At 43.0% G+C, this 26913-nt stretch overlaps 1 protein-coding gene across 7 annotated transcripts in view; it reads right to left on the bottom strand.

Annotated features, from left to right (window-relative positions):
* Positions 1 to 991: 991 nt before the first annotated feature.
* Positions 992 to 26913, bottom strand: part of BCLAF3 (BCLAF1 and THRAP3 family member 3) — a 148272-nt gene continuing 122350 nt past the window's right edge. For 2 of the 7 annotated variants that reach the window (XM_069761505.1, XM_069761506.1), the window contains 2 exons: positions 24819 to 24887; positions 992 to 1461 (listed from right to left, as the gene is read on the bottom strand). In XM_069761505.1, the coding sequence (XP_069617606.1) occupies positions 24825 to 24887 (63 nt within the window). In that variant the 3' untranslated portion in view covers positions 992 to 1461; positions 24819 to 24824. Of the gene's footprint in view, positions 1462 to 14563; positions 14677 to 24800; positions 24888 to 26913 lie in introns of those variants that run through there. The other 5 variants (XM_069761510.1, XM_069761511.1, XM_069761509.1 and 2 more) reach the window with 4 other exon arrangements.

Here is a 26913-nt window from a genome sequence, read left to right as displayed (position 1 = left end):
AAAAATTAACTGATGAAGAAAAAAAACTCTAAACTTTTAATTTGTATTTAACTAAAGTTATACTTCATAAAAACAAAAAATAAAAAAAATCTAAAGACGTCAGGTAAAAAAAAATATTCATATTTGGATCACTTGATATGGAATGACCAGGAAGGTGACGGTCACAAGAGGGCATTCTCTGCGTCTGGAGGAGAGAAGGTTTTTCCACCAACATAGAAGAGGATTCTTTACTGTTCAGGCAGTGACAATCTGGAATTCCTTGCCTGAGGAGGTGGTGATGGTGAACTCAGTCGAGGGGTTCAAGAGAGGCCTGGATGTCTTCCCGAAGCGTAACAATATTGTATCTTACAGTTATTAGGTTCTTTAGAAGGACGTAGATCTGGGAATTTATTCTGATGGAATATAGGCTGTACTGGATGGACAAATGTCTTTTTCAGCCTTGCTAACTATGTTACTATCAGGCCAAAATCACCAGGGTATGTGAACTTTTGATCAGGGTCATTTGGATGTTTTGGGTTGTCATGATTTAAAAAGAGAAAACACAGTAGTTTGACAATAATTCATTTCACCCAACCACTAAACAAGAGTGGAGAAAGTTTTTGCTGTTATTCATATTCCCTGAAAAAAAAAACATTTTTAAAATTATTTTAATGTAAAAAATTGACACTAACAGTGATTTATAGTTATTGTGTTTTTAGATTTTTTTTCTTTTACAAAAATAATGCTCCGTATGAAAAACAAGATAATCTTGTAGTTATGACACCTTTTAATGGCACACAAAAATAAATGATGTTCCACAGCAAGCTCTCAAAACTTCTTAAGTCCCTTCCTCAGGCTACGCCTTTTTTTCTTTTAACTACCGTAGATGATTTTTGTAATTTCTCAAATCTCATTTGATTGGGGTTCCCCCAAGGTAATTATTTTGTCACCAGTAAAAACAGTGGTGAAATACTGAATTACTTTATAAATAATATAAAACAAGGAGACATAAAACAATTCAGGCACTTTATTACATTAATACACAAATGTCTTAACATAAAACTAAAAGAAAAAAAAACTGAACACAAACCAAAACTAAAAGAAAACATGCTGTGGCTAAGGAAAATGTGTAATAAATATGACACTCCCCATCTATGAGAGATTTGTTTTTATTTTTTCAGCCTTGCATTGTTTCCTTGCAAAAATGGTAATGAGAAATTAGCAATTTTCCATTTGAACATGGCCAATAAAAAACTGTGAAAACAGTACAAAAGTTGTGCAGCAATCCACTATTGAGAAAATAGTATCTTTTTTTTTTTTATATCAAGACTATTTCTTCTCTTATTTTTATTCACTTTTTTAGTGCCGATGCTTTTAATGAAGCCCTGGAAAGTCAAGTATCTACAAGTAGAAGATCTAGGTAAGAGTCTTCCTGAAGCTCACTGAAGAAGGTTACATCCTCGAGGTTGGGTTCTTCCATCCCTGTACAGAGAAATATCAGAACATAAGGTTGAATAACCCCAATACAGATACATTATTTAAATCAATCAATAACTTCACATTTTTTGCTGATCGGTTGGTATACATATTAATGCCAAGTGGGGAAGATTTTACAGCAAATTTCATATATTATGCGGTAACTTGATAACTAATTGGGAATTATTTACAGTGGTCCCACAACTTAAAGATGACCCGTTACCACATCAAAAGTGGGCAATTTTTGCTCTTATTGTTTTCCTGCTGCTCCAGTGAATATTTACCGTAGCTTTTTTCCTTTTTTTTTTTTCCAAAAAAACAAAAAAGTTTAGACTTCAAACTACCCACGTAGCCTTGTAGGAGATGGAGCAACAAAAAAAATATTTATGTTTTAAAATCTTTTCCTTCCTCGCCACAAAAACTATGCAAATGAAGATGCCCAGTGAACCCTTGGAGTGGCCAAATGTCTTGATGCACCATTTTACTCACTTATCTAGATTACGGACGCTCTTTCTATGTCGATTGACAGCGCTGTCTGACAATAAACCTACAATTTGTGATCACTGTCCCTGTGCAGAAAAGAAGTAACAACACAAATCACTCTCTCCTCACAGCGGACATCGATTGCCTCCTTTGATATCATTTTAGTGCAAAAGTGCACACAAATCACTCTCTCCTCGCAGCGGATGCTGCTTTACAGCTATGCACCCGAGCAATGTCAGAAGTGAGGAGAGGGATTTGTGTGCTTGCTTCTGCACAGGGACAGTGCACATATCTTCAGAGGGTGCTGACAATCTACATAGGAGTGGCACTTACATAACTGAGTGGACCGATGAACAGAGGAATTTCGCCACACCAAGGGTGCACACAGGTCCTTTACTTGTATGTTAACTTAAAATTATTTTGTGTGGCGACAGATTAAAAAACTAAAACAATGATTAATATTTCTGTTCCATCTCCTATAATGATATGTGGTTGGCATTAAAGGGTTTGTTCCACGAACAAAGTACATTTTAATCAATAGATTTTGGAATAATAATTTCCACAACAGAATGTTCAATAAAAAAAAAAAAGTTCCTGTGCTGAGATAATCTTAAACATGTGTACTGTGCAATGGCCGTGTCTGACCATGCAGGATCATGATCTGATCACAACACATCTCCTGGGAGGAAGAGTATAGGGACACTACTGAGGAAACTCAGAGCAGACTCATTATGCAGAGTGGCCTAAAGAAACACCTCTAGAGAATCCAGTTAGCACCGCCCCCTTAGCAAAGGCCATAACAATTTGCATATAGGTGCACTAAATAAAAATTTATCGGGAATCTTGTGGCATATTTAAAAAAAAAAACAACAACACAAAAACAATGATAAATTTAATGAAGCAGCGGGGATAAAATAGGAGTAAAAAAATGGCCTTTTGTGACCCAGTGACAGGTCCTCTTTAAAATGACCTCAGGTTACACATTTACAACATACATTGGTCTTTCCAGTCATTTAAAGCCACATTCAATACAATGCCTGTATACAAGAGGGATTGACTAAGATCCATCAGAACAAAATGGACATTTTTCCGTATTACAGAACTGACCGGCTGTCTGCCTGAGCCTGCCTACAGTACAAGACAGTAGTAGGTGCATGGCGTGTTATGGCGTTGCTCTTTGGACACTAAGCCATGATGGCTCGATTTCATTTTTCTGGTACATTGTGTACTCAACAGGACCCTGAAGAAGCCTCTGTCCTCTACACAGAATGTGATCACAGCTTCCAGCAGCCATGTCCGAACATTGTAATAGCTTGCTTTACCTTCATTACTTATCTGCTAGTATTTTATATATTCTTCACTTTTTCTTACTTTTGGGTTGACATTTTGGGGGCTTGGAAGCTATTACTAGTTTAGTCTTAGGTTACAATTTTTTCAACTTAACTCCCAAGTTTTCAATGGCACAATTCATTTTGTCCCTTTCCACCCCCAGTGTAATACTGGGCAGTACGCCATCTACTGTCAAGACTGGGTACTTTTTTATTATTATAAATTTGGCGTTCGAAATAAAAGCAGAGCAGGACCGAGTTACAAAGGAACAATTTGCATTATTTGTTTTTGCTCAGACTCCCCCAGTATAGGCATGGGTTACTTTATTGTACAAGGTTTTTTCACAATATACTTTTTTTTAACTAATTAGAAGAGCCCCACTTTTTCATCAACTCTCCCTCATCACGCAGTGAAGAAACTGCAACATTAGCTAAAAGAGGAACAGAATGGACCAATCTGAGGGTCAGTCACCAATTTCTTCCAGGGATAAGGTGCTGGTAATTTGTCAGAGTAGCTGCAGTTGTGTGGGTGATAGAGGTAGAGTTTTGCCATAGTATTCTATTGTAGGCGTACCTACATTATATATGGCCGTGGAGTCGGATTCGGAGTCCATTTTGGTGAAGTCAATATAAAATTTATTGATTGACTCTTAAAATATATAATACATTGGGTCCAGTAGTTCAGTGCAGGATGTGCTGTAAATGTTTTCATAATAATTTGGGAAAGTTATGAAATGTCCTATAAATGTCTGCTCTGTTCCAGATCTCAGGATCTCGGCTTTTAGTTGAGATGAATCTGTGCTGCACTTTATGCACATGCTCAGTAGTGACCAGTGCTGTGAGGTCGGGAGTCGTGGAGATTCCACAGCTCTGCCTACATTAAGTGACTACAACTGGAAAGGAATTTGGCAGAGATACTGTGATTTAGGGAAAGGCCATGTGCACATGTTGCGGATATTCCCGCAGATCCGCAGCATTTTTGACGCTGCGGATCCGCAGCATTTTTGACGCTGCGGATCTGCAGCAGTGTCCATGCATTTAACAGTAGCATGTTAAGCTATGGAAAACCAAATCCGCCGTGCACATGCTGCGGAAAAAAACATGCGGGAACGCAGCGTTGTTTTTTCCACAGCATGGCAATTCTTTGTGCGAATCTGCAGCTTTCTGCACCCATAGACTTGCTTTGAGTAGGGCACATCCCAGGGCCGGCTCCAGGTTTTTGAGGGCCCCGGGAGAAAGTCACATACCACGATTCATGATCGCATATAAACACAGCCATGTAGTATATAACACAGCCCACATAGTATATAGCACAGCCACGTAGCATATAACACAGCCATGTAGTATATAACAGCCCACATAGCATATAACACAGCCACGTAGTATATAGCACAGCCCATATAGTATATAGCACAGCCACATAGTATATAACACGGCCCACATAGTTTATAGAACAGCCATCTAGTATATAGCACAGCCCACGTAGCATATAACAGCCCACGTAGTATATAACGCGGCCCACGTAGTATATAGAACAGCCATGTAGTATATAGAGACACTTGCCCCATATAGTGCTGCACAAACGTTATGGCCCCATAGATGCTCCATACAGACACTTGCCCCATATAGTGCTGCACAAACGTTATGGCCCCATAGATGCTCCATACAGACACTTGTCCCATTTGCTATTGCTGCGATAAAAAAATAAAAATAAATAAATAAATAAAAAATCACATACTCACCTCTCCGTCGCTTAGGCCCCCGACACTTTCAATATTCACCTGTCCTCGTTCCAGCCGCCGCTGCATCATCTTCAGCACTGACGTTCAGGCAGAGGGCACGCACTAACTACGTCACCGCGCCCCTTGACCTCAGCGTCACTGCAGTGCAGAGGACGTGGAAGACGGAGCTGCGGCTGGAACGAGGAGCAGGTGAATATCGCGCAGCGCTGCGCTCCCCTCCCCAATATACTCACCTGCTCCTGGCGCTGTGCAGTCCCTGCTTCCCGGCACCTTCTTCCTGTATTGAGCGGTCACGTTACCGCTCATTACAGTAATGAATATGCGGCTCTACCCCTATGGGAGGTGGAGCCGCATATTCATTACTGTAATGAGCGGTACCATGTGACCGCTCAGTACAGGAAGAAGCTGGGGAGCCGGGGACCTGCAGGGACCACGCCAGCCGTCAGGAGTAGGTGAGTATAATTAGACAGCCCCCGGCCGCTAGCTGAGGGCCCCTGGGGGAGCGGTGGTCCTAGGCACTGGCAGCTGCCTGCCCTTAACGCCGGCCTTGAATGGGCCCCCCTGTCTCGCCAGGGCCCCGGAACTTGCCCGGGTACTGACGCCGGCCCTGGCACATCTGCAGCAAAACCGCAGATGCAAAAGATCTGCGGTTTAACTGTGGGGGAAACGCTGCAGATCGGGAGGAGGGAAGTGTGTGGGCGGAGACTGTGCGTGTACGTGTGTGCGGGCGGGGTCTGCGGGCTGTCGGGGGTCTGTACGGGGCTCTGTGCGAGGGGTCATTGGGTGGGTGTGCATGCGCACGTGCGTGCAGGCATCGTCCAATGGGACTACAAGTCCCATCGGGCTATGCCTGCTACAGTGACTGTGATTGACTTAGCCAATAAACGGACAGTAGTAGTCCCATCATCCGGCTAATGTGTTGAACGTAAAGAAAAAAAAAAGGAAAAAAAAACAAAAACACACACACACACACACAGTACATGCAACATATAACAAGTACATACAACATACAGTACATATAACATACTACATACAACGTATGACAGAACATACAACAGTACATACACCATACAGTACATATTGGACATACAGCACATGACCGAACATACTACATACAACAGTACATACAACATATGACATACAGAACATACTACATACAACATATGACATACAGAACATACAACAGTACATATAACATACAGTACATACATACAGTAAATACAACACACATATAGACATACAGTACATACAACAGAGTACATACTCACCATCACCTTGATCCTCGAAGCCATTGCTCACCTGTAAAAAAAAAAATTTAAATAATAAACAAACAATATACTCCCTGTGTCCGCAGATATCCAATTAAAACGAGTGTCCCACAACGATCTCCCACGGAGAGCTGCCACATCAGCTGATGCGACCACTCTCCAGGGGCTCCAGGATACAATGACGGAAGGTATCCTTTCGCACTGTATCCCTCCGCCTTTCTCAGAAAGAGTTCCTACTCTCACTTGTGGCACTGATGTGTGGGAAAATTCCCACGCAGCTTTGCCATAAAGTGAGACCCTGAACTCAGGTAACCTCTTCAGTGATGCACTGCGGGAGCCATTGTCTCCTGTCAGTGTGTCACTGGAGGCCATATAGAGCAGTGACATCACCCGATGTCACTGTTCTATAGGGGAGATCGTTGTGAGACACTCGTTATTAATTGGACTACGGCGGAAAGTGAGTATACGGTTGGTTTATTATTTTTACTTTCTTGCAGGCGATCGAGAATGGTAAGTATGGTGAAATTAATATTAAAATACTTTTTTCTGGCTGTGTTTTTTTTTTTTTTTTCTTATTGACGCCTCTCCATTACTAACCGGGCTTAATGTCACCTTACATTAGCAAGGTGACATTAACTCCTTATTACCCCATATCCTACCACTACAGGGGAGTGGGAAGAGAGGGGCTAAGTGCCGGAATTGGCGCATTTTACTGATGCGCCATTTCTGGGGCTGCTGGAATTTGTAGCTGGCCGGGAGTGGGCAAATATCCATGGCCCCTCTCTAGGCTATGAATATCTGACCGCAGCTGTCTGCGTAGCCTTTATGGCTATAAAATATAAGGGGACTCATGGCTTTTTTTTTTTGGGTCCCCCTATTTTAATAGCCAGAAAAGGCTACGCAGACAACTGCGAGCTGATATTCATAGCCTGGGAAGGGGCCATGGGTATTACCCCCTTCCCAGGCTACAAATATTGGCCCCCGGCTTTTCACCTCTGGAGCAGAAAATTGCGCGGGAGCCCACGCCATTCCCCCCCCCTTTTTTTCATTAAACATGTACATTCATCAACATCGGCCTTGCTAGTATATATCTACAGATAAATCTATAGATGGATATCTATGGATATATCTATAGATAGAAGGAATGAGATAGATATATAGATAGATCTATAGATATATGAATAGATAGATCTATGCATCTATCTATAGATATATGTATGGATAGATAAATCTATGGATAGATGTAGATAGATATAGGGATAGCTAGGCTACTTTCACACCTCAGTTTTTTTCAGTCAGGCTTTAGATAGATAGATATGAGATAGATATGGGATAGATAGATGGAATGGGATAGATATATCTATTCATATATCTATCGAAACATATCTATGGATAGATGTAGATAGATATATGGATAGATATATCTATCCATATATCCATCCATAGATATATCTATAGATATATGAATAGATATATTTATCTCATTCCTTCTATCTATCTCTCTCATTCCTTCCATCTTTCTATCTATTTGATAGAAGGAATGAGATAGATAGATGATAGATATAACATAGATAGAAGGAATGAGATAGATGATAGAATGAATGAGCTAGATAGATGACAGATAGATCTATAGATAGCTAATATCTATCAATTTATGTATAGAATTATCCATAGATCTATCTGTCATCTATCTAGCTCATTCCTTCTATTTATCTATCTATTCTATCTATCATCTCTCTATCTCATTCCTTCCATCAGTCTATTCAGTAGGACTATCAGCTGTGTATCCACCATACTTCTGCACAACACAACTGATGGTCCCAAGAAATCTCACTTATTAAACCTGACAGGGCACACCTGTGAATTGAAAACCATTCCCGGTGACTACTTCTTAAAGCTCATCAAGAGAATGCCAAGAGTGTGCAAAAAAGTCATCAAAGCAAAAGGTGGCTACTTTGAAGAACCTAGAATATAAGACAATTTCAGTTGTTTCACACTTTTTTGTTATGTATATAATTCCACATGTGTTAATTCGTAGTTTTGATGCCTTCAGTGTGAATGTACAATTTTCATAGTCATGAAAATACAGAAAAATCTTTAAATGAGAAGGTGTGTCCAAACTTTTGGTCTGTACTGTATATTTATATCTGTGTGTGTAAAGGAGTGTGGGATGGACAAATGTAAAAGAGGAGGTTGGACAAGAAATTACATCACAAATTTTTTTTCTTGCTCAATAATACATCTTTATTTAGCTTTCAAAAACGCATACAAAAACGCACCAAAAACACGCAAAAAACGCATCAAAATGCACCTGCGTTTTCTGCCAAGAGATGCAGATTTAGTGCAGAAAAATCCGCAGGCAAATCTGCAACGTGTGCACATACCCTTAAGATGGCCTTAATTATGATAATTTTCAGCAGAGAGGAGACAAAAAAAAATTGTGTAAGAATGAAAACCACCTATTTACACCCAATCTAGTGTTTGGATACTTATTAGGGTTGATGGAGTAGCTTGGAACAAGTAGTTATCTGAATAGCTGCATCGAGAACGTGGCTAACTGGAGCACTCCCAATAATCAGCTGTTCGGTGCCACAGGCATGAAGAGCCTGTGTGTTGGGTTCTCCATACATGTTGTGACTGTCACACAGCCGCGACACATGCAGATGCGGCACCGAACAGCTGATTATCAGGAGCGATCCAGGTATCCGGGTTCCCGATGCCGCTATTCGGAAAGAGCTATTGCTATTTGGATAAGCACTTACACAAAGGTATTCGCTCATCCCTAATACTTATACAGAAATAGTGGTTGTTTTAATGCTGATGTTAGGGTCTTGGGTACATTGCTTTGAAAGTGATCTGTCACATTTACATCTTCTATTTGTTGCTGCATTCCTGAGTAATTAGTGTTTTAATTCACATGCACATGAAGCATTATGTGTGCAGGGTGTCACTCTGCACAGCATCAGCCTCTTTAGTGTGATTAATAGCTCACTTTATGATTTCCGTGCCTGGCTCCTGACATGACATAGGTTGTGATGTCAGGAGACAATCTTGGTGTGGAAACAACCTCTGGAGACAAACTCAGGAAGTGATGGGTGCAGCACTTTAGGAAAAACTGCCTCACCAGGTTGTTTCCCTGCCCAGCACCAGCTTCTTTAGCTTCATTGACAACAGTTCCTCCGTAAAAGGGTTGTCCACTATCCGGATAACCTCTTCTCAATCCGTATGTGTTCCCTCTGTAAAATAATAACAATTCAACTCATTTCAGTTTCTGCACCATTCCAGTGGTGTTGGTACTGGCTTTCCCGGGGATCACATGACATTATGTCATGCAATCACTACAGCCAATCAATGTTGGCTTCACTTTCCCTGACTTTAACCCCTTTACCCCCAAGGGTGGTTTGCACGTTAATGACCAGGCCAATTTTTACAATTCTGACCACTGTCCCTTTATGAGGTTATAACTCCGAAACGCTTCAACGGATCCTGGTGATTCTGACATTGTTTTCTCGTGACATATTGTACTTCATGATAGTGGTAAAATTTCTTTGATAGTACCTGCGTTTATTTGTGAAAAAAACGGAAATTTGGCGAAAATTTTGAAAATTTCGCAATTTTCAAACTTTGAATTTTTATGCAATTAAATCACAGAGATATGTCACACAAAATACTTAATAAGTAACATTTCCCACATGTCTCCTTTACATCAGCATAATTTTGGAACCAATTTTTTTTTTTGTTAGGGAGTTATAAGGGTTAAAAGTTGACCAGCAATTTCTCATTTTTACAACACCATTTTTTTTTAGGGACCACGTCTCATTTGAAGTCATTTTGAGGGGTCTATATGATAGAAAATGCCCAAGTGTGACACCATTCTAAAAACTGCACCCCTCAAGGTGCTCAAAACCACATTCAAGAAGTTTATTAACCCTTCAGGTGTTTAATAGGAATTTTTGGAATGTTTAAATAAAAATGAACATTTAACTTTTTTACACAAAAAATTTACTTCAGCTCCAATTTGTTTTATTTTACCAAGGGTAACAGGAGAAATTGGACCCAAAAAGTTGTTGTCCAATTTGTCCTGAGTACGCTGATACCCCATATGTGGCAGTAAACCACTGTTTGGGCGCATGGGAGAGCTCGGAAGGGAAGGAGCGCTATTTGACTTTTCAATGCAAAATTGACAGGAATTGAGATGGGACGCCATGTTGCGTTTGGAGAGCCACTGATGTGCCTAAACATTGAAACCCCCCACAAGTGACACCATTTTGGAAAGTAGACCCCCTAAGGAACTTATCTGGATGTGTGGTGAGCACTTTGACCCACCAAGTGCTTCACAGAAGTTTATAATGCAGAACCGTAAAAATAAAAAATCATATTTTTTCACAAAAATTATATTTTTGCCCCCAATTTTTTATTTTTCCAAGGGTAAGAGAAGAAATTGGACCTCAAAAGTTGTTGTCCAATTTGTCCCGAGTACGCTGATACCCCATATGTGGCAGTAAACCACTGTTTGGGCGCATGGGAGAGCTCGGAAGGGAAGGAGCGCCGTTTGACTTTTCAATGCAAAATTGACAGGAATTGAGATGGGACGCCATGTTGCGTTTGGAGAGCCACTGATGTGCCTAAACATTGAAACCCCCCACAAGTGACACCATTTTGGAAAGTAGACCCCCTAAGGAACTTATCTGGATGTGTGGTGAGCACTTTGACCCACCAAGGGCTTCACAGAAGTTTATAATGCAGAGCCATAAAAATAAAACAAAATTTTTTTCCCACAAAAATTATTTTTTAGCCCCCAGTTTTGTATTTTCCCTAGGGTAACAGGAGAAATTGGACCACAAAAGTTGTTGTCCAATTTGTCCTGAGTACGCTGATACCCCATATGTGGGGGGGAACCACCGTTTGGGCGCATGGGAGGGTTCGGAAGGGAAGGAGCGCCATTTGGAATGCAGACTTAGATGGAATGGTCTGCAGGCGTCACATTGCGTTTGCAGAGCCCCTAATGTACCTAAACAGTAGAAACCCCCCACAAGTGACACCATTTTGGAAAGTAGACCCCCTAAGGAACTCATCTTGATGTGTTGTGAGAGCTTTGAACCCCCAAGTATTTCACTACAGTTTATAACGCAGAGCCATGCAAATAAAAAATATTTTTTTTTCCACAAAAATTATATTTTAGCCCCCAGTTTTGTATTTTTCCAAGGTTAGCAGGAGAAATTGGACCCTAAATGTTGTTGTCCAATTTGTCCTGAGTACGCTGATACCCGATATGTGGGGGGGAACCACCGTTTGGGCGCATGGGAGGGCTCGGAAGGGAAGGAGCATCATTTGGAATGCAGACTTAGATGGATTGGTCTGCAGGCGTCACATTGCGTTTGCAGAGCCCCTAATGTACCTAAACAGTAGAAACCCCCCACAAGTGACCCCATATTGGAAACTAGACCCCTCAATGAACTTATCTAGATGTGTTGTGAGAACTTTGAACCCCCAAGTGTTTCACTACAGTTTATAACGCAGAGCCGTGAAAATAAAAAATCTTTTTGTTTTCCCACAAAAATTATTTTTTAGCCCCCAGTTTTGTATTTTCCCAAGGGTAACAGGAGAAATTGGTCCACAAAAGTTGTTGTCCAATTTGTCCTGAGTACGCTGATACCCCATATGTTGGGGTAAACCCCTGTTTGGGCACACAGGAGAGCTCGGAAGGGAAGGAGCACTGTTTTACTTTTTCAACGCAGAATTGGCTGGAATTGAGATCGGACGCCATGTCGTGTTTGGAGAGCCCCTGATGTGCCGAAACAGTGGAAACCCCCCAATTATAACTGAAACCCTAATCTAAACACACCCCTAACCCTAATTCCAACGGTAACCCTAACCACACCTCTAACCCTGACACACCCCTAACCCTAATCCCAACCCTATTCCCAACTGTAAATGTAATCTAAACCCTAACCCTAACTTTAGCCCCAACCCTAACTGTAGCCCCAACCCTAACCCTAACCCTAATCCTAGCCCTAACCCTAGCCCTAACCCTAGCCCTAACCCTAGCCCTAGCCCTAACCCTAGCCCTAACCCTAGCCCTAACCCTAGCCCTAACCCTAGCCCTAGCCCTAGCCCTAACCCTAGCCCTAATGGGAAAATGGAAATAAATACATTTTTTTTTATTTTTCCCTAACTAAGGGGGTGATGAAGGGGGGTTTGATTTACTTTTATAGCGAGTTTTTTAGCGGATTTTTATGATTGGCAGCCGTCACACACTGAAAGACCCTTTTTATTGCAAAAAATATTTTTTGCAATACCACATTTTGAGAGCTATAATTTTTCCATATTTTGGTCCACAGAGTCATGTGAGGTCTTGTTTTTTGCGGGACGAGTTGACGTTTTTATTGAAAACATTTTTGGGCACGTGACATTTTTTGATCGCTTTTTATTCCGATTTTTGTGAGGAAGAATGACCAAAAGCCAGCTATTCATGAATTTCTATTGGGGGAGGCGTTTATACCGTTCCTCGTTTGGTAAAATTGATAAATCAGTTTTATTCTTCGGGTCAGTACGATTACAGCGATACCTCATTTATATCATTTTTTTATGGTTTGGTGCTTTTATACGATAAAAACTATTTTACAGAAAAAATAATTATTTTTGCATCGCTTTATTCTCAGGACTATAACTTTTTATTTTTTTTGCTGATGATGCTGTATGGCGGCTCTTTTTTTGCGGGACAATATGACGCTTTCAGCGGTACCATGGTTATTTATATCTGTCCTTTTGATCGCGTGTTATTCCACTTTTTGTTCGGCGGTATGATAATAAAGCGTTGTTTTTTGCCTCGTTTTTTTTTTTTTTTTCTTACGGTGTTTACTGAAGGGGTTAACTAGTGGGCCAGTTTTATAGGTCGGGCCGTTACGGACGCGGCGATACTAAATATGTGTACTTTTATTGGTTTTTTTTTTTTATTTAGATGAAGAAATGTATTTATGGGAATAATATATATATATTTTTTTTCATTATTTTGGAATATTTTTTTTAATTTTTTTTACACATTTGGAAAATTTTTTTTTTACTTTGTCCCAGGGGGGGACATCACAGATCAGTGATCTGACAGTTTGCACAGCACTCTGTCAGATCACTGATCTGATAGGAGTGCAGGCTGCTTCACAGTGCCTGCTCTGAGCAGGCTCTGTGAAGCCACCTCCCTCCCTGCAGGACCCGGATCCGCGGCCATCTTGGATCCGGGGCTCGAGCAGGGAGGGAGGTGAGGAGACCCTCGCAGCAACGCGATCACATCGCGTTGCTGCGGGGGGCTCAGGGAAGCCCGCAGGGAGCCCCCTCCCTGCGCGGTGCTTCCCTGCACCGCCGGCACATCGCGATCATCTTTGATCGCGGTGTGCCAGGGGTTAATGTGCCGGGGGCGGTCCGTGACCGCTCCTGGCACATAGTGCCGGATGTCAGCTGCGATAAGCAGCTGACACCCGGCCGCGATCGGCCGCGCTCCCCCCGTGAGCGCGGCCGATCGGCTATGACGTACTATCCCGTCCAGGGTCAGATAAGCCCAGGGCACCTCGACGGGATAGTACGTCTAAGGTCACAGAGGGGTTAAACAAATTACATACATCTGTAGGAAGTGAGAGGAGCTGCTGCTGCTCTCTCGCGCTTACTCCATATGTATGTAATACATTTAAGGGCGCAGAGAGTGAAGCTAACATTGATTGGCCACAGTTATCGTGTGACATCATGTTATGTGAACCCCAGGAGAGCGAGTGCTAGCACCGCTGGAAATGACCCAGCAACGGAGGGGAGTATATATGTTATTTTATAATGGGGAAACATATGGATTGAGAAATTACAAGGGAAATTACAATTACAAGGGAATGCAGCAACAGCTTGAAATGCAAATGCACCAACACATTAACATCTTCTAAGCCCAGCCTGCTCACAAATGTATTTTGGAGGCGGAGGAGGATGGGTTTGATCTTCCTGATTTCCTTTAATGAATTAGCTCATCTTTTACTAAAAGAGTTACAGCTTTGTATCCACTTTCTCTACAAAGCTGCATATCTGGGTTTGCTCAATCTTTCTAGCTTTTTGGGGGGCTTTACTTATCTGTCAAAAATACCAAAACCTCAATATATTCTAATTCCGAACAGGGAAAATCTAATTATCAGTCAAAAGTTAATATGATTGAAAAGTTGTATTATTTACTAGTCCTCATCAATGTTATGTTTATTACAGTCCACCAAAGAATTTCTCAAAATCAAACAAAACAATCTGCTGGTTTTTTTTCCAGGAAGGCAGATCGTGGTCAGTTACTGGCATCTTTTCCCCGACACCGTCTACAGGAGAGTACAGGAACGAGTCTTCATTTACCGTATTTTTCGGACTATAAGACGCACCCAGATTCTAGAGGTGGAAAATAGGGAAAAATATATTTGAAGCAAAAAAGGTGGTAAAATATTTAATAACATAAACATACTATTATATGTGTTGTTATTATATATAATAGTATGTTATTATGTTGGAAGCTGCAGGTAGAAGATGGTGCTGCGGGACCAGTGTGGTGTCTGTAAAGTACTGTATGAAGATGATGGAGGGTGAGTATAAGAATGGGGGCACAGGGCTTATAGTTAAAGCACCACTCCAGAACTGAAAAATAACACTGGAGTGCTGCTTTGAGATCCCATTGGGAGAACTATAACTCCCAGCATGTCCTGCAGAACCTATGGCATGCTGGGAGTTATAGTTCACCACAGAAGTGGCAGAGTGCTTTATTGTGTGTGTTGTAGTGACTAACCTTTTAATTGTGACAACCAGCCACACTGTGGTGAGGTAAAATGCTGGAGCCTTCCATGACACCACAGAGCGCTCCCTCTTGCTGCCTCTCCACAGCACAGGAGTAAGCCAGCAGACTGTAGTGTGGTGTCTGCAAGACCTGTGATGACATCAGAAGATGGAGGGCTCTGTGGTGCCATGTGATGCTCCAGCCCGCCCTCTTCATGACATCACACAGGTCCTTGTGCTGGAGCACTCAGCATCCATCCAGCACAGCCCCGGCAGGCAGGTATGCAGCGATCTTGTCCCCTCTGGCCCCTGCTGCCTCTCCTCCACCAGACACACAGATCTCCCCAGCTGCTGCAGGAATCCAGCGCTGGGGAAATCATGTGTGTCCCTGTGAAGGAGTATTCATTTGCTGCTCCCCACTCACTGCTCAGCTGACAAGTGGGCGGGGAAGCAGCTAATGAATATTCACTGCACTTTAATGATCAGGACCATGTTGTTTCCCCAGTGCTGATTCCTGAAGCTGGGCAGGGACATTTTTCTGCCTCCTGCCTCCCAATGCAATCCCACTCACCGCTGCACCCTCCCAGGTTTACATCCCTACCATAAGACGCACCCACACTTTCCTCTCAAATTTGGAGGAAAAAAAGTGCGTCTTATGGTCAGAAAAATACGGTAATTGTTTGTCCTACTGGTCAGGAAGTAGATCAGCCCTCGCTTCTCTTTATTTCTACTAAAAGGGGCCAAAAGACCCACATATAAAGCAATTTGTCTGACCCGAGAGTTTACTTGTGCCTGAATCTCATATTTTTTAGGTGTATTTAGTTCTGCTGAATGTGTGCCGATTTTTCCCGTACCCAGACCATAGTGGCGTGCCATGATCTCCGAACATCTAAAACTTTCATTACTAAGGATGTACACTATCATTTTTTAAATCAAGTCATTAGTTGGGTTTGTCAAAAACGTGTTTATGTCCATCTTTGTGATATGAAGGCATTGGCGTGATGTCGAGATGTACTTCACATTATAATTCTACATTATTATGGATCTGCTGACAAGTGACCCTTGTTCATATCAAATAAAAACAGTAAGGTAAAGAGAAAGACATTTTTCTGCAAAAGGTTTATAGAAGACGACATAGAAAAGCCATACAGATTTTTTGCCAATTGTGCTTTGATGTAACGTATCCAAAATATCTTAAAAATCCGAAAAAACACATAACTGGGACAGGGGAATCCATAAAGTATGAATAGAACGTTCAACTGGATAGTTGGCAGTGTGTCTATGTTTATCTATGTGTCTTTCATAGCCGTTACTTGGGTTTACAAGTCATTTATGAGTTTAATGTTAGTCTCTTAACATGTCTAATGAGTTAACGTGGGCTTATCCTTCTCTTCCTGGATAAGGTTATGACAGCAATAACAGCCCGTGGCCTTGAGAGAGGTCCATGAATCACCCCCTTCATGTAATGCCAGACTTATTGTGGACAGCTAACAGCTAATAAAAAAATAAGAAGTACATGATTGTATCATTACCACATTAAATTGAGCTTAAAGTAAGCTTGAAAGCCGTCTAAAGCAGGTGAACGTAATGTCTGTGTGGTTACCACTGGGTAGGATTCCCAATGAAAACCCCAAAAAACAAATGTGGTAATGCAATGTAAAATAAAAGAATATTTCTCACCTCCCTGTACGATGTGTTTTGGTGGTCTCCGGTCTATGAGCTAGAATACAGATCTATTGTATACTAGTGGCTTCCGTTGGCAGACTCAGACCATCGTTATGGTACATAGATATTAATGGCAGCCACTTAAAGGGAACCTGTCACATCCCCCCCCCCAGGCGTTTTTAACTAAAAGAGCCACCTTGTGCAGCACTAATGCTGCTTTCTGACAAGGTGGCTCTTTTAGTTCGGGTCTCTTCCACCGCTGAAAGAACCGTTTTTATAATTTGTCCCTCATACCTCTAGTTTGTCAGGGGGGCAGGTCTTTCCCCCCTGACACAGACGCCTCAGAGCCATCAGTCATTTCCTCCTTTCTTCTGGGCGCCACCTCCTCAGCGTTCAGTTATTTACCCATCGCCTGCGCTGTAATCTTTTTTTCTTGGGCATGCAGTTAGCGCTGCCCGTCCACTGACATCACATGTCTTCCTTCTTGCGCCTGCGTGGACATGCGGCCCGAGATCCCGCCCCGAAGTCTCTTCTGATTTATTCACACTGCGGGGCTGGGAATCTTGGGCCGCGCAGTACTTATCTGTGGCTCTCTCTCAACTTCCTCCGCCTCTTTCCTACTGTGCAGCGTCATAGGAATCTGACGATATCTGACGATTCCTATGACGCTGCACAGTAGGAAAGAGGCGGAGGGGATGAGAGAGAGCCGCAGAGAAGTACTAGGCATGCCCAAGATTCCCATCCCCGCAGTGTGAATAAATCAGAAGAGACTGTGGGGAGGGATCTCGGGCCGTGCGTCCACGCAGGCGCAAGGAGGAAGACATGTGATGTCAGTGGACGGGCAGCGCTAACTGCGCATGCCCAAGAAAAATATAGTTCTTACCGATAACGGTATTTCTCTGAGCCCATGACGGCACCACGGAGAGAGGAGATCCGCCCACCAAGGACAGGAAACCTGCAGATAAAAAGGCGGTACCTCTCTCCCGCATCAGTTGTTTACTAGAGCATGATGAGAGCTTAAAGTATAGAATCTAAGTTAATCATTACTTGCAGTCTAACCAAGATACCGCGTGGCTATTTATTAGGTATTTAGCATAGATGGAAAGAATTGCAGAGACTGTATATTAGGGAGGGACCACCGCTTCCAGAACCCTTTTACCGAAGGTAAGATCTGAAGAGGAGGTAAGGTCCAATCTATAGTGCTTATACAATGTGGATGGTGAAGACCAGGTAGCAGCTCTACATATCTGATCGATGGAGGCTCCGGCCTTCTCCGCCCATGAGGTTGCTACTGCTCTTGTTGAGTGAGCCTTGATATTTCCCGACACGGGTACCCCGCCCGATGAGTACGATGGATCATGGATGCCATCAGCCTATCTTGCCAAAGTGCCTTTGGAGGCTTTTTTCTCCTTCCGGGGACCCTGAAAGCACAAAAAGAGAGTCATCCTCCCTACACTCTCTAGTGGCTTCTATGTAATGCATTAGGCATCTCCTAACATCCAATGTGTGTAAAGGACTCTTCCTCCTTGTTTTTGGGGTTAGGACAAAAGGAGGGAAGAGACATCTCTTATGTCCTATGAAATCGGGATGCTACTTTTGGGAGGTATGCTGGGTCCGTTTTGAGAACAACCCTATTGTCCAGGAATTGAGTAAAAGGGGGGTTAGCAGATAGAGCCTGTATGTCGCTGACTCTACGTGCAGAGTTGAGAGTGACCAGCAGAGATGTTTTGAGGGATAAGATTTTTAATGGAACATCTGCCAAGGGTTCAAATGGAGGTTTAGTGAGGGCTTTAAGGACTAAATTTATATCCCACTAAGGGGTGTTCTTTACAGGAAGAGGCCTCGATCTCCCGGCTGCCCTGATGAACCTGGAAACCCACCGATTTCCTGCCAAATCGTAGTTGAACAGAGCTCCCAAAGCTGCTACACGGACTTTCAGGGTACTTGTGGCCAAACCAATTTCTAACCCGTTTTGCAGGAATTCAAGTATGGCTTTAAGAGGGACCCCTTCATCTATTTTGGCGCCCAAGGATGATAGAAATTTTTTCCATATTTTCCCATACTGCCTGGTCGTACTTGGTTTCCTACTTTGTAGTAGTGTAGATATCAACCCTGGAGAAAATCCTCTGTTTTCTAGTAGCTCCCTTTCAAATGCCGTACTGTCAAGTGTAAACTTGCAACCTGCGGGTGATGAACTGGGCCCTGGGAGTGGAGGTTTGGGAGGTCCGGGAGTACCCAAGGGTCGGAGAAGGACACCCTCATCACCCAAGAGAACCAAGGCCTCTTCGGCCAGAACGGGGCTATTAAGATTACATTTGCTCCGTCCTCCCGAATCTTCCTCAGCACTGCTGGAATCAGAGAAATTGGGGGAAAGGCATATGCTAGTTGACGGTGCCAAGGAATCAGACACATCTAATGATACGGGGCTCCCTAATGGTGTTATAGGGCAAAAGGCATCTACTTTTTTGTTCAGATTATTGGCGAAGTGATCTATGCTCGGTATACCCCATTTTTTTGAGAACTGGATGAACACTGTTTGGTTTAACTCCCATTCCCCTTGTTTTAAACGGGAACGACTCAGAAAATCTGCTCTGTAATTGTCCACCCCCTTTAAATGAAGTCCTGACAGAGATTGGAGGCTCCCCTCGGCTATAAGGAAGATCGATTTAGTTACCTCCATCAGACTCAGAGCGGGTACCCCCTTGGTAATTCAGGTACGCTATTACTATTCTGTTGTCCGACATGACTGACATGGTGAGAGTGAAGGGGATCTAGGAACTCTAAAAGCGCAAACTTGACCACCAGCAGTTCTTTCATGTTGGAGGACACTTTCTCCAGACTCGGCAGCCAATTACCCTGAGCTAATAGGTCATTCAGGTCAAGTTACTATTTTTGAGACTGGAGTTACCCAAGGGACTCCTTGAGAAAGATTGTTTTGCGACGTCCACCAATCTAGTGACAGTGTGTTTGGAGATAAACTGAACCGACCTTCTAAATTCCCTTTTAGAGACTACTTCTGACAAAATTTGCCATTGAAGGTCCTTTGAATGAAACTGAGCCAATTGGACTGCAGGGATGCAGGCTGTCATAGATCCCAAGAGAGACATGGCTTGGCGGAGGGATATGGAGGGGAGATCCCTCATTCTGGATACTAGCCCTACCATGTATTTTTTCTGATGGAAGGCGGCATTCCTGCCTCATAGAGTCTAAAGTAAGACCCAGATATTCCTGGATTTGGCACGGCAGCAATCTGGATTTCTTTAAGTTTACTAACAAGCCCAGGTTTTCTAATGAGTGCATAATTGTCTCTAGCGGACTTTCGCAGTGTTGGGGAGAGGAGCCGATTACCAGGAAGTCGTCGATGTATGGCACTATCAGGGTGTCTTGTTCCCTCAGGTGAGCCATCACCTCTGCAACCAGTTTGGTGAAGATTCGCGGAGCTATGGCTAGTCCGAAGGGGAGGGCTGAGAATAGAAAATGGCATATCACCCCCTGATTTGAACTGCTATCCTGAGGAATTTTTGGTGATCTTTGGGGATAGGGACATGGTAATAAGCATCCTTCAGGTCTAATACTGCCATAAAACTAAGTGGAAACAGCATTTTTATTGATGTTTTTATTGCTTCCATTTTGAACGACTGGACATCCAGATATTTGTTTAGGCTTTTCAAGTTTAAAATTGTCCTGTAGGACCCATCCGGCTTTTTCCTCAGAAACAGGGGGGGGGGAGTAGTATCCTTTCCCTCTTTCTTGGGTTGGGTACTTCGGAGATCCCCTGGCCAACACTTTAGCCAAAGGTCTCGCCTTGCTGCATTAGAAAATGCTGCTGACCTCGCAGATAGTCTGACTGAATCAGCGGAAGCATCCGCTAAGAAAGCGGCAGCCCCGAGCATTACTGGCAAGGTGTTTAAGATTGAGTCCCGAGATGACCTGTTTTTAAGTTGGATTTCTAGTTGGTCTAACCAGATCATTAGGGAATGAGATGTGCATGCAACCGCGACCGCTGGTTTTAGCCCTCCCCCAGATGCCTCCCATGAACTTTTGAGAAAAGCATCTGCTTTTTTTTATGGACCCATAAATACCGGTTGGGGATGATCCGTATCGGTCATTAGTTTATCCCTTGTGCCAGACGCTGTACTGGACTCCATGCTATGTAGCGATCCTGAGCGTCCTTTACCGGTAGCATCCTGGTGTCCTTTCTGAGGACGTTGCTTCTGCTGCTGCTGTGGCGGCGGCAGTGGAGATGACCTGGATAGGGGAAATGCCTGCTCTAGGTCGCTCATGGAAGGCGAACGGTGGTCAACTACCATTAGAAGCGTTTGCGCCAAGGTGAGCTTCCTGTGTAATAGCGGTGGCTTCTGCGCCCTATTGCACGCATGCGCATGCGTGGCAAATCGTCCTGCGTGAAATAGCGTTCTCTGATATCGTGAACCGCCCACGCGACAATTGCGTCTTCGGATCCCGCGCATGCGCGGTGAATCGTCTCGCGCGAAATTCGATTCTTTTGTTCCCGCAAAATCTCGTTCCCAATCTTGCGCATGCGCAGACGGAAGACGCTGCACACAAAATGGCGCTGCGCGTTTGTGCTGGATCCCGGGACCTTCAGCCGGCAGACTGATGCTTGGGGGAGGCAGTGCGCTGGCCCCCATCCACAGAGGGACCCCCTTTGGATACTGCTGCTGCTCTTACCTAGAGAGGTGGCCGCGATCCTCCTTGCCACCTCTCCTCGCGCACCCTAGAGGCCCACTAGCTCCAGAGGTGGCGCTTCGGGTCACCACACCAGCGAGGCAAGGGGATCCCCGCTGCCAGAGTCGGACTGATTGGCCCCGGAATCCCATGACGACGTCGTCTTCTGTAGGTCTCCCATCAAGGACAGGAAATCAACTGATGCGGGAGAGAGGTACTGCCTTTTTATCTGCAGGTTTCCTGTCCTTGGTGGGCGGATCTCCTCTCTCTGTGGTGCCATCATGGGCGTGAGAGAAAAAAAAGATTACAGCGCAGGCGCTGGGTAAATAACTGAACACTGAGGAAGCGGCGACCAGAAGAAAGGAGGAAATGACTGAAGGCTGTGAGGCGTCTGTGTCAGGGGGACAAATTATACAAACGGTCCTTTCAGCGGTGGAAGGGACCCGAACTAAAAGAGCCACCTTGGCAGAATGCAGCATTAGTGCTGCACAAGGTGGCTCTTTTAGTTAAAAACGCCTGGGGGGGGGGTGACAGGTTCCCTTTAATACTGTATTTGCTAGCTGCGCTCCTTACAGACAAGCTGTTTTATTGGTGTGATGCGGACAGGGTCAGAGTGTTTAGATGCAGCAGTCTTTTTAAAGGGATTGGAAACCCCATTGAAAATCAGAACTTATATTCCCCGGCGCTCTTCCAGCAGTGTTGGTGTTGCGTCTGCTGGCAGTCAAGTGACTTTGTTATGTCAGGTAAGTTCTTCAGCCAATCAGTGATGGCTGCGTTGCCCACATTTTCGCTTGACTTCAGAGTTTTGTCTGAAAGAAGTGCGAGTACTGCAGCCCATTAGCATCCGCTAATTGTTATGTTACGTGAGCGCTGCAGCCAAAGTCACCCGCGTGCCAACAGCAATTGCGCAGACAAAGATAGTGTGAGAGGTAAGTATAAGTTGATTTTATTTTCAATGGGGCCCGGTTTCATTTATGGAGTTGTCCAATAAATGCCCTTTAGGCAGCCTAAACTTCTTTAACCCCTTACCGGCATCGGACATACTATACCGTCCGATGCCGGCTCCCCTGCTTTGATGCAGGGCTCCGCGGTGAGCCCGCATCAAAGCCGGGACATGTCAGCTGTTTTGAACAGCTGACATGTGCCCGTAATAGGCGCGGGCAGAATCGCGATCTGCCCGCACCTATTAACTAGTTAAATGCCGCTGTCAAACGCAGACAGCGGCATTTAACTACCGCTTCCGGCCGGGCGGCCGGAAATGACGTTATCGCCGACCCCCGTCACATGATCGGGGTCGGCGATGCTTGTATATTGTAACCATAGAGGTCCTAGAGACCTCTATGGTTACTGATGACCGGTGGCTGTGAGCGCCACCCTGTGGTCGGCGCTCACAGCACACCTCCATTTCTGCTACATAGCAGCGATCAGCAGATCGCTGCTATGTAGCAGAGCCGATCGCGTTGTGCCTGCTTCTAGCCTCCCATGGAGGCTATTGAAGCATGGCAAAAGTTAAAAAAAAAAGTTAAAAAAAATGTGAAAAAAATAAAAAAAAAAACATAAAAGTTTAAATCACCCCCCTTTCGCCCCAATCAAAATAAATCAATAAAAAAAAATCAAATCTACGCATATTTGGTATCGCCGCGCTCCAAATCGCCCGATCTATCAATTAAAAAAAAGTATTAACCTGATCACTAAACAGCGTAGCGGGAAAAAAATTCGAAACGCCAGAATTACGTTTTTTTGGTCGCCGCGACATTGCATTAAAATGCAATAACGGGCGATCAAAAGAACGTATCTGCACCGAAATGCTATCATTAAAAACGTCATCTCGGCACGCAAAAAATAAGCCCTCAACCGACCCCAGATCATGAAAAATGGAGACGCTACAAGTATCGGAAAATGGCGCACTTTTTTTTTTTTTTTTTGCAAAGTTTGGAATTTTTTTTCACCACTTAGATAAAAAAATAACCTAGTCATGTTAGGTGTCTATGAACTCGTACTGACCTGGAGAATCATAATGGCAGGTCAGTTTTAGCATTTAGTGAACCTAGCAAAAAAGCCAAACAAACAACCAGTGTGGGATTGCACTTTTTTTGCAATTTCACCGCACTTGGAATTTTTTTTCCCGTTTTCTAGTACACGACATGCTAAAACCAATGATGTCGTTCAAAAGTACAACTCGTCCCGCAAAAAATAAGCCCTCACATGGCCAAATTGACGGAAAAATAAAAAAGTTATGGCTCTGGGAAGGAGGGGAGCGAAAAACGAACACGGAAAAACGAAAAATCCCCTGGTCATGAAGGGGTTAACTTATTTCTTTGCTATTCGCTATGGCGTATGCAGGCCAAAATTTCTATTAACAGGTGGTTGTAGAAATTTGACCACTATCCCACTACCATTTTATCCTTTGAAGTGGTGTAGTGTGGTAATTTCTTTTTGGAGACATTTATCTGGTCAGTATTTTGCATGTTAACCTTTTGACACTATGCGCTTAGCAGAGAAATTGTGTTTATTTGGATCTATGTAACGTGGGATTATTATTGAAATTATAATTGTACAATTATTTGTCGTCATGCGCTTAAAAGACGTACACTAAATGCGGCTTCCGAAAGCCCCTGCAACATCTGTGACTGTTCCTGTCCCTTCTGTTTCTTCTTCAGCTGCTTGATGGCACTGCATCTTTGTTGCGGGTGATATGTGACAATCCTGTTTTATTACCGGGACTTTTATGCCGTTAAAAAATCAAGCGGCAACGAGATTAATTCTTCTCTGAGTTTGTCTGCTATTTAAATCTCTGACTTCTACGGACAGTTAATAAGTTCAGCTTACCTGGTCTATAGCCCTAGTCCTTGCTCCTATTGTGTTTTTTTTAATTAATCCCATTTTATCGTCCTGACTTGTACTTTGACCACCCATTTGCTTTCTGATTTTGTTGTGACTTCTTGATATCGACCCTCCGTGACAACTTTTCTTGCCTCCAGCTTGCTGCACTGGTCAGCAGCTGAATCAGTTTCTGTTGTCCATGAGTCTCCGTGCAAGTCCAGATCCCTATACAGGGATTAAAGGGTGAATGTCAGGGTAACCGTTGGGATTTGGTAAAGGGAGAGGCTTGCACTAAGTCTGTCTGTGGAAGCTCTATTAGCAGCGGCCAAACTTCCACAAACAGTGCAACTGTAAAAACTCCCCGCCAAGTATCAAAAATCTGGCTGCAACTACAAACATAATTCCCATTGGGAAGACATGATAGAATAAGCATCTCTTCATTGCTTTTTCATGCGAACTTATAATGAGGTCTGAGAAACAAAATCAGGCTGAGAGGAGTAATTACACATTAGACTAGCCAATATATCTATGATTAATAATAGTGTCAAACTCCTTAAAAATACTGATTGCACCTTGTAAGGCTTTCTGACCTCATTTTAATGTTCAAAATGGCTCCTTGAAGAGAAGAACTGGTGTGAGCTTCCTCTGTAGCTTGATCCCTGCAATAATCCAAGGACATAAAATATGATCAGCCTTTATCACTGCAGCATTGGTGAATATGTATATGTTACCGGACAGTATAACATTACTGACCCATAACCTTAACGACCATATTCTCCATCCATTCTACAAGTCCATTTTGCACTTATACATATTTGCAATGTTTAGTTATGCGAAATATGGTAAAAAGGGAAATTTGTAATTTGCTGTGGATATGTCCTGTAATACACCCGACATATGCTCCATTAGAAATCTCACCAGCTCTCACTGGAAGAATAGCTGTTCTTGCAGTGCTATAACTTAAACTGCCACCAAGTCTGTTATTGCACCCTTTTCCTATATTCTAATAAGCCACTGATTGTGGTTTAGCGATTGCTATAAGTGTAAAATTAACTCTGCTCTTGCGTCATGTAAATCAGTGGGTGACTTGTCAGAGGTGCGGTGATTTATGCAGAAAAAGACAAAACACCAACAGCTCACCATGCGATAGAAAATATCTATAAATTCTGATATTGGATCGATGCTCGGATCTTGGGAGGCCGGTATCCACGAATGAACAATGAAAAAGTGAAAAAGATGCAATCTGGCACCAAAAACTATTAAAAAATGCAAACTTTTATTTTCGTTTTATTAAAAACTAGCTTAAGAGCCCGGCGTTGCCTGGGCATAGTAAATATCTGTGGTTAGTTATAGCACCTCACTTCTCTTATTTTCCCATCACGCCTCTCATTTTCCCCCTCACATCTCTCATTTTCCCCCTCACATCTCTCATTCCCCCCTAACACTTGTCATTTTGACCTCACATCTGTCATTTTCCGATCACTCCACTATTTTCTCTCACTCCTCTCATTTTGCACTCACACCTTTTCATTTTCACCTCACACCTTTCATTTTCCTTTCAGTATATACGTTTGTCATCTCCCTTATATATAGTATACACCTGTATGTCATCTCCTGTATATTGTATATACCTGTATGTCATCTCTCCTGTATATAGTATATACTTGTATGTCACCTCCCCTGTAAATAGTATATACCTGCTGTATGTCATCTCGTCCTGTATATTGTATACCTATGTGTCATGTCCTCCTGTATATAGCAGATACCTGTATGTCATCTCTTCTGTATATAGTATATACCTGTATGTCATCTCCTCCTATATAGTATATACCTGTATGTCATCTCCTGTATATAGTATACACCTGTATGTCATCTCCCCTGTATATACCTGTGTCATCTCCCCTGTATTAGAACTCGTTCACATGTTATTTTCTCAGTATATAGTCCTGTATATTGTATACCTATGTGTCATGTCCTCCTGTATATAGCAGATACCTGTATGTCATCTCTTCTGTATATAGTATATACCTGTATGTCATCTCCTCCTATATAGTATATACCTGCTGTATGTCATCTCCTCCTCCTCCATATACCTGTGTCATCTCCTCTTTTACATAATATATCTGTATGTCATCTCCTCCTGTATATAGTATATACGTGTGTCATCTCCTCCTGTATATAGTATATACCTGCATGTCATCTCCTCCTATATATAGTATATACCTGTATGTCATCTCCGTCTGTATATAGTATATACCTGTAAGTCATCTCCCCTGTATATAGTATATATGTGTGTGTCATCTTCCCTGTATATAGTATATATCTGTGTGTCATCTCCCCTGTATATAGTATATATCTGTGTGTCATCTCCTCCTGTATTAGACCTCGTTCACAAGTTATTTGCTCAGTATTTTTACCTCAGTATTTGTAAGCTAAATTGGCAGCCTGATAAATCCCCAGCCAACAGGAAGCCCTCCCCCCTGTCAGCATATATTAGCTCACACATACACATAATAGACAAGTCATGTGACTGACAGCTGCCGTATTTCCTATATGGTACATTTGTTGCTCTTGTAGTTTGTCTGCTTATTAATCTGATTTTTATTTTTGAAGGATAATACCAGACTTGTGTGTGTTTTAGGGCGAGTTTCATGTGTCAAGTTGTGTGTGTTGAGTTTTGTGTGG

The sequence above is a fragment of the Ranitomeya imitator genome, chromosome 3 (assembly GCF_032444005.1).
Source record: "Ranitomeya imitator isolate aRanImi1 chromosome 3, aRanImi1.pri, whole genome shotgun sequence".
NCBI lineage: Eukaryota > Metazoa > Chordata > Amphibia > Anura > Dendrobatidae > Ranitomeya > Ranitomeya imitator.
This window is presented reverse-complemented; position numbering and strand designations above follow the sequence as displayed.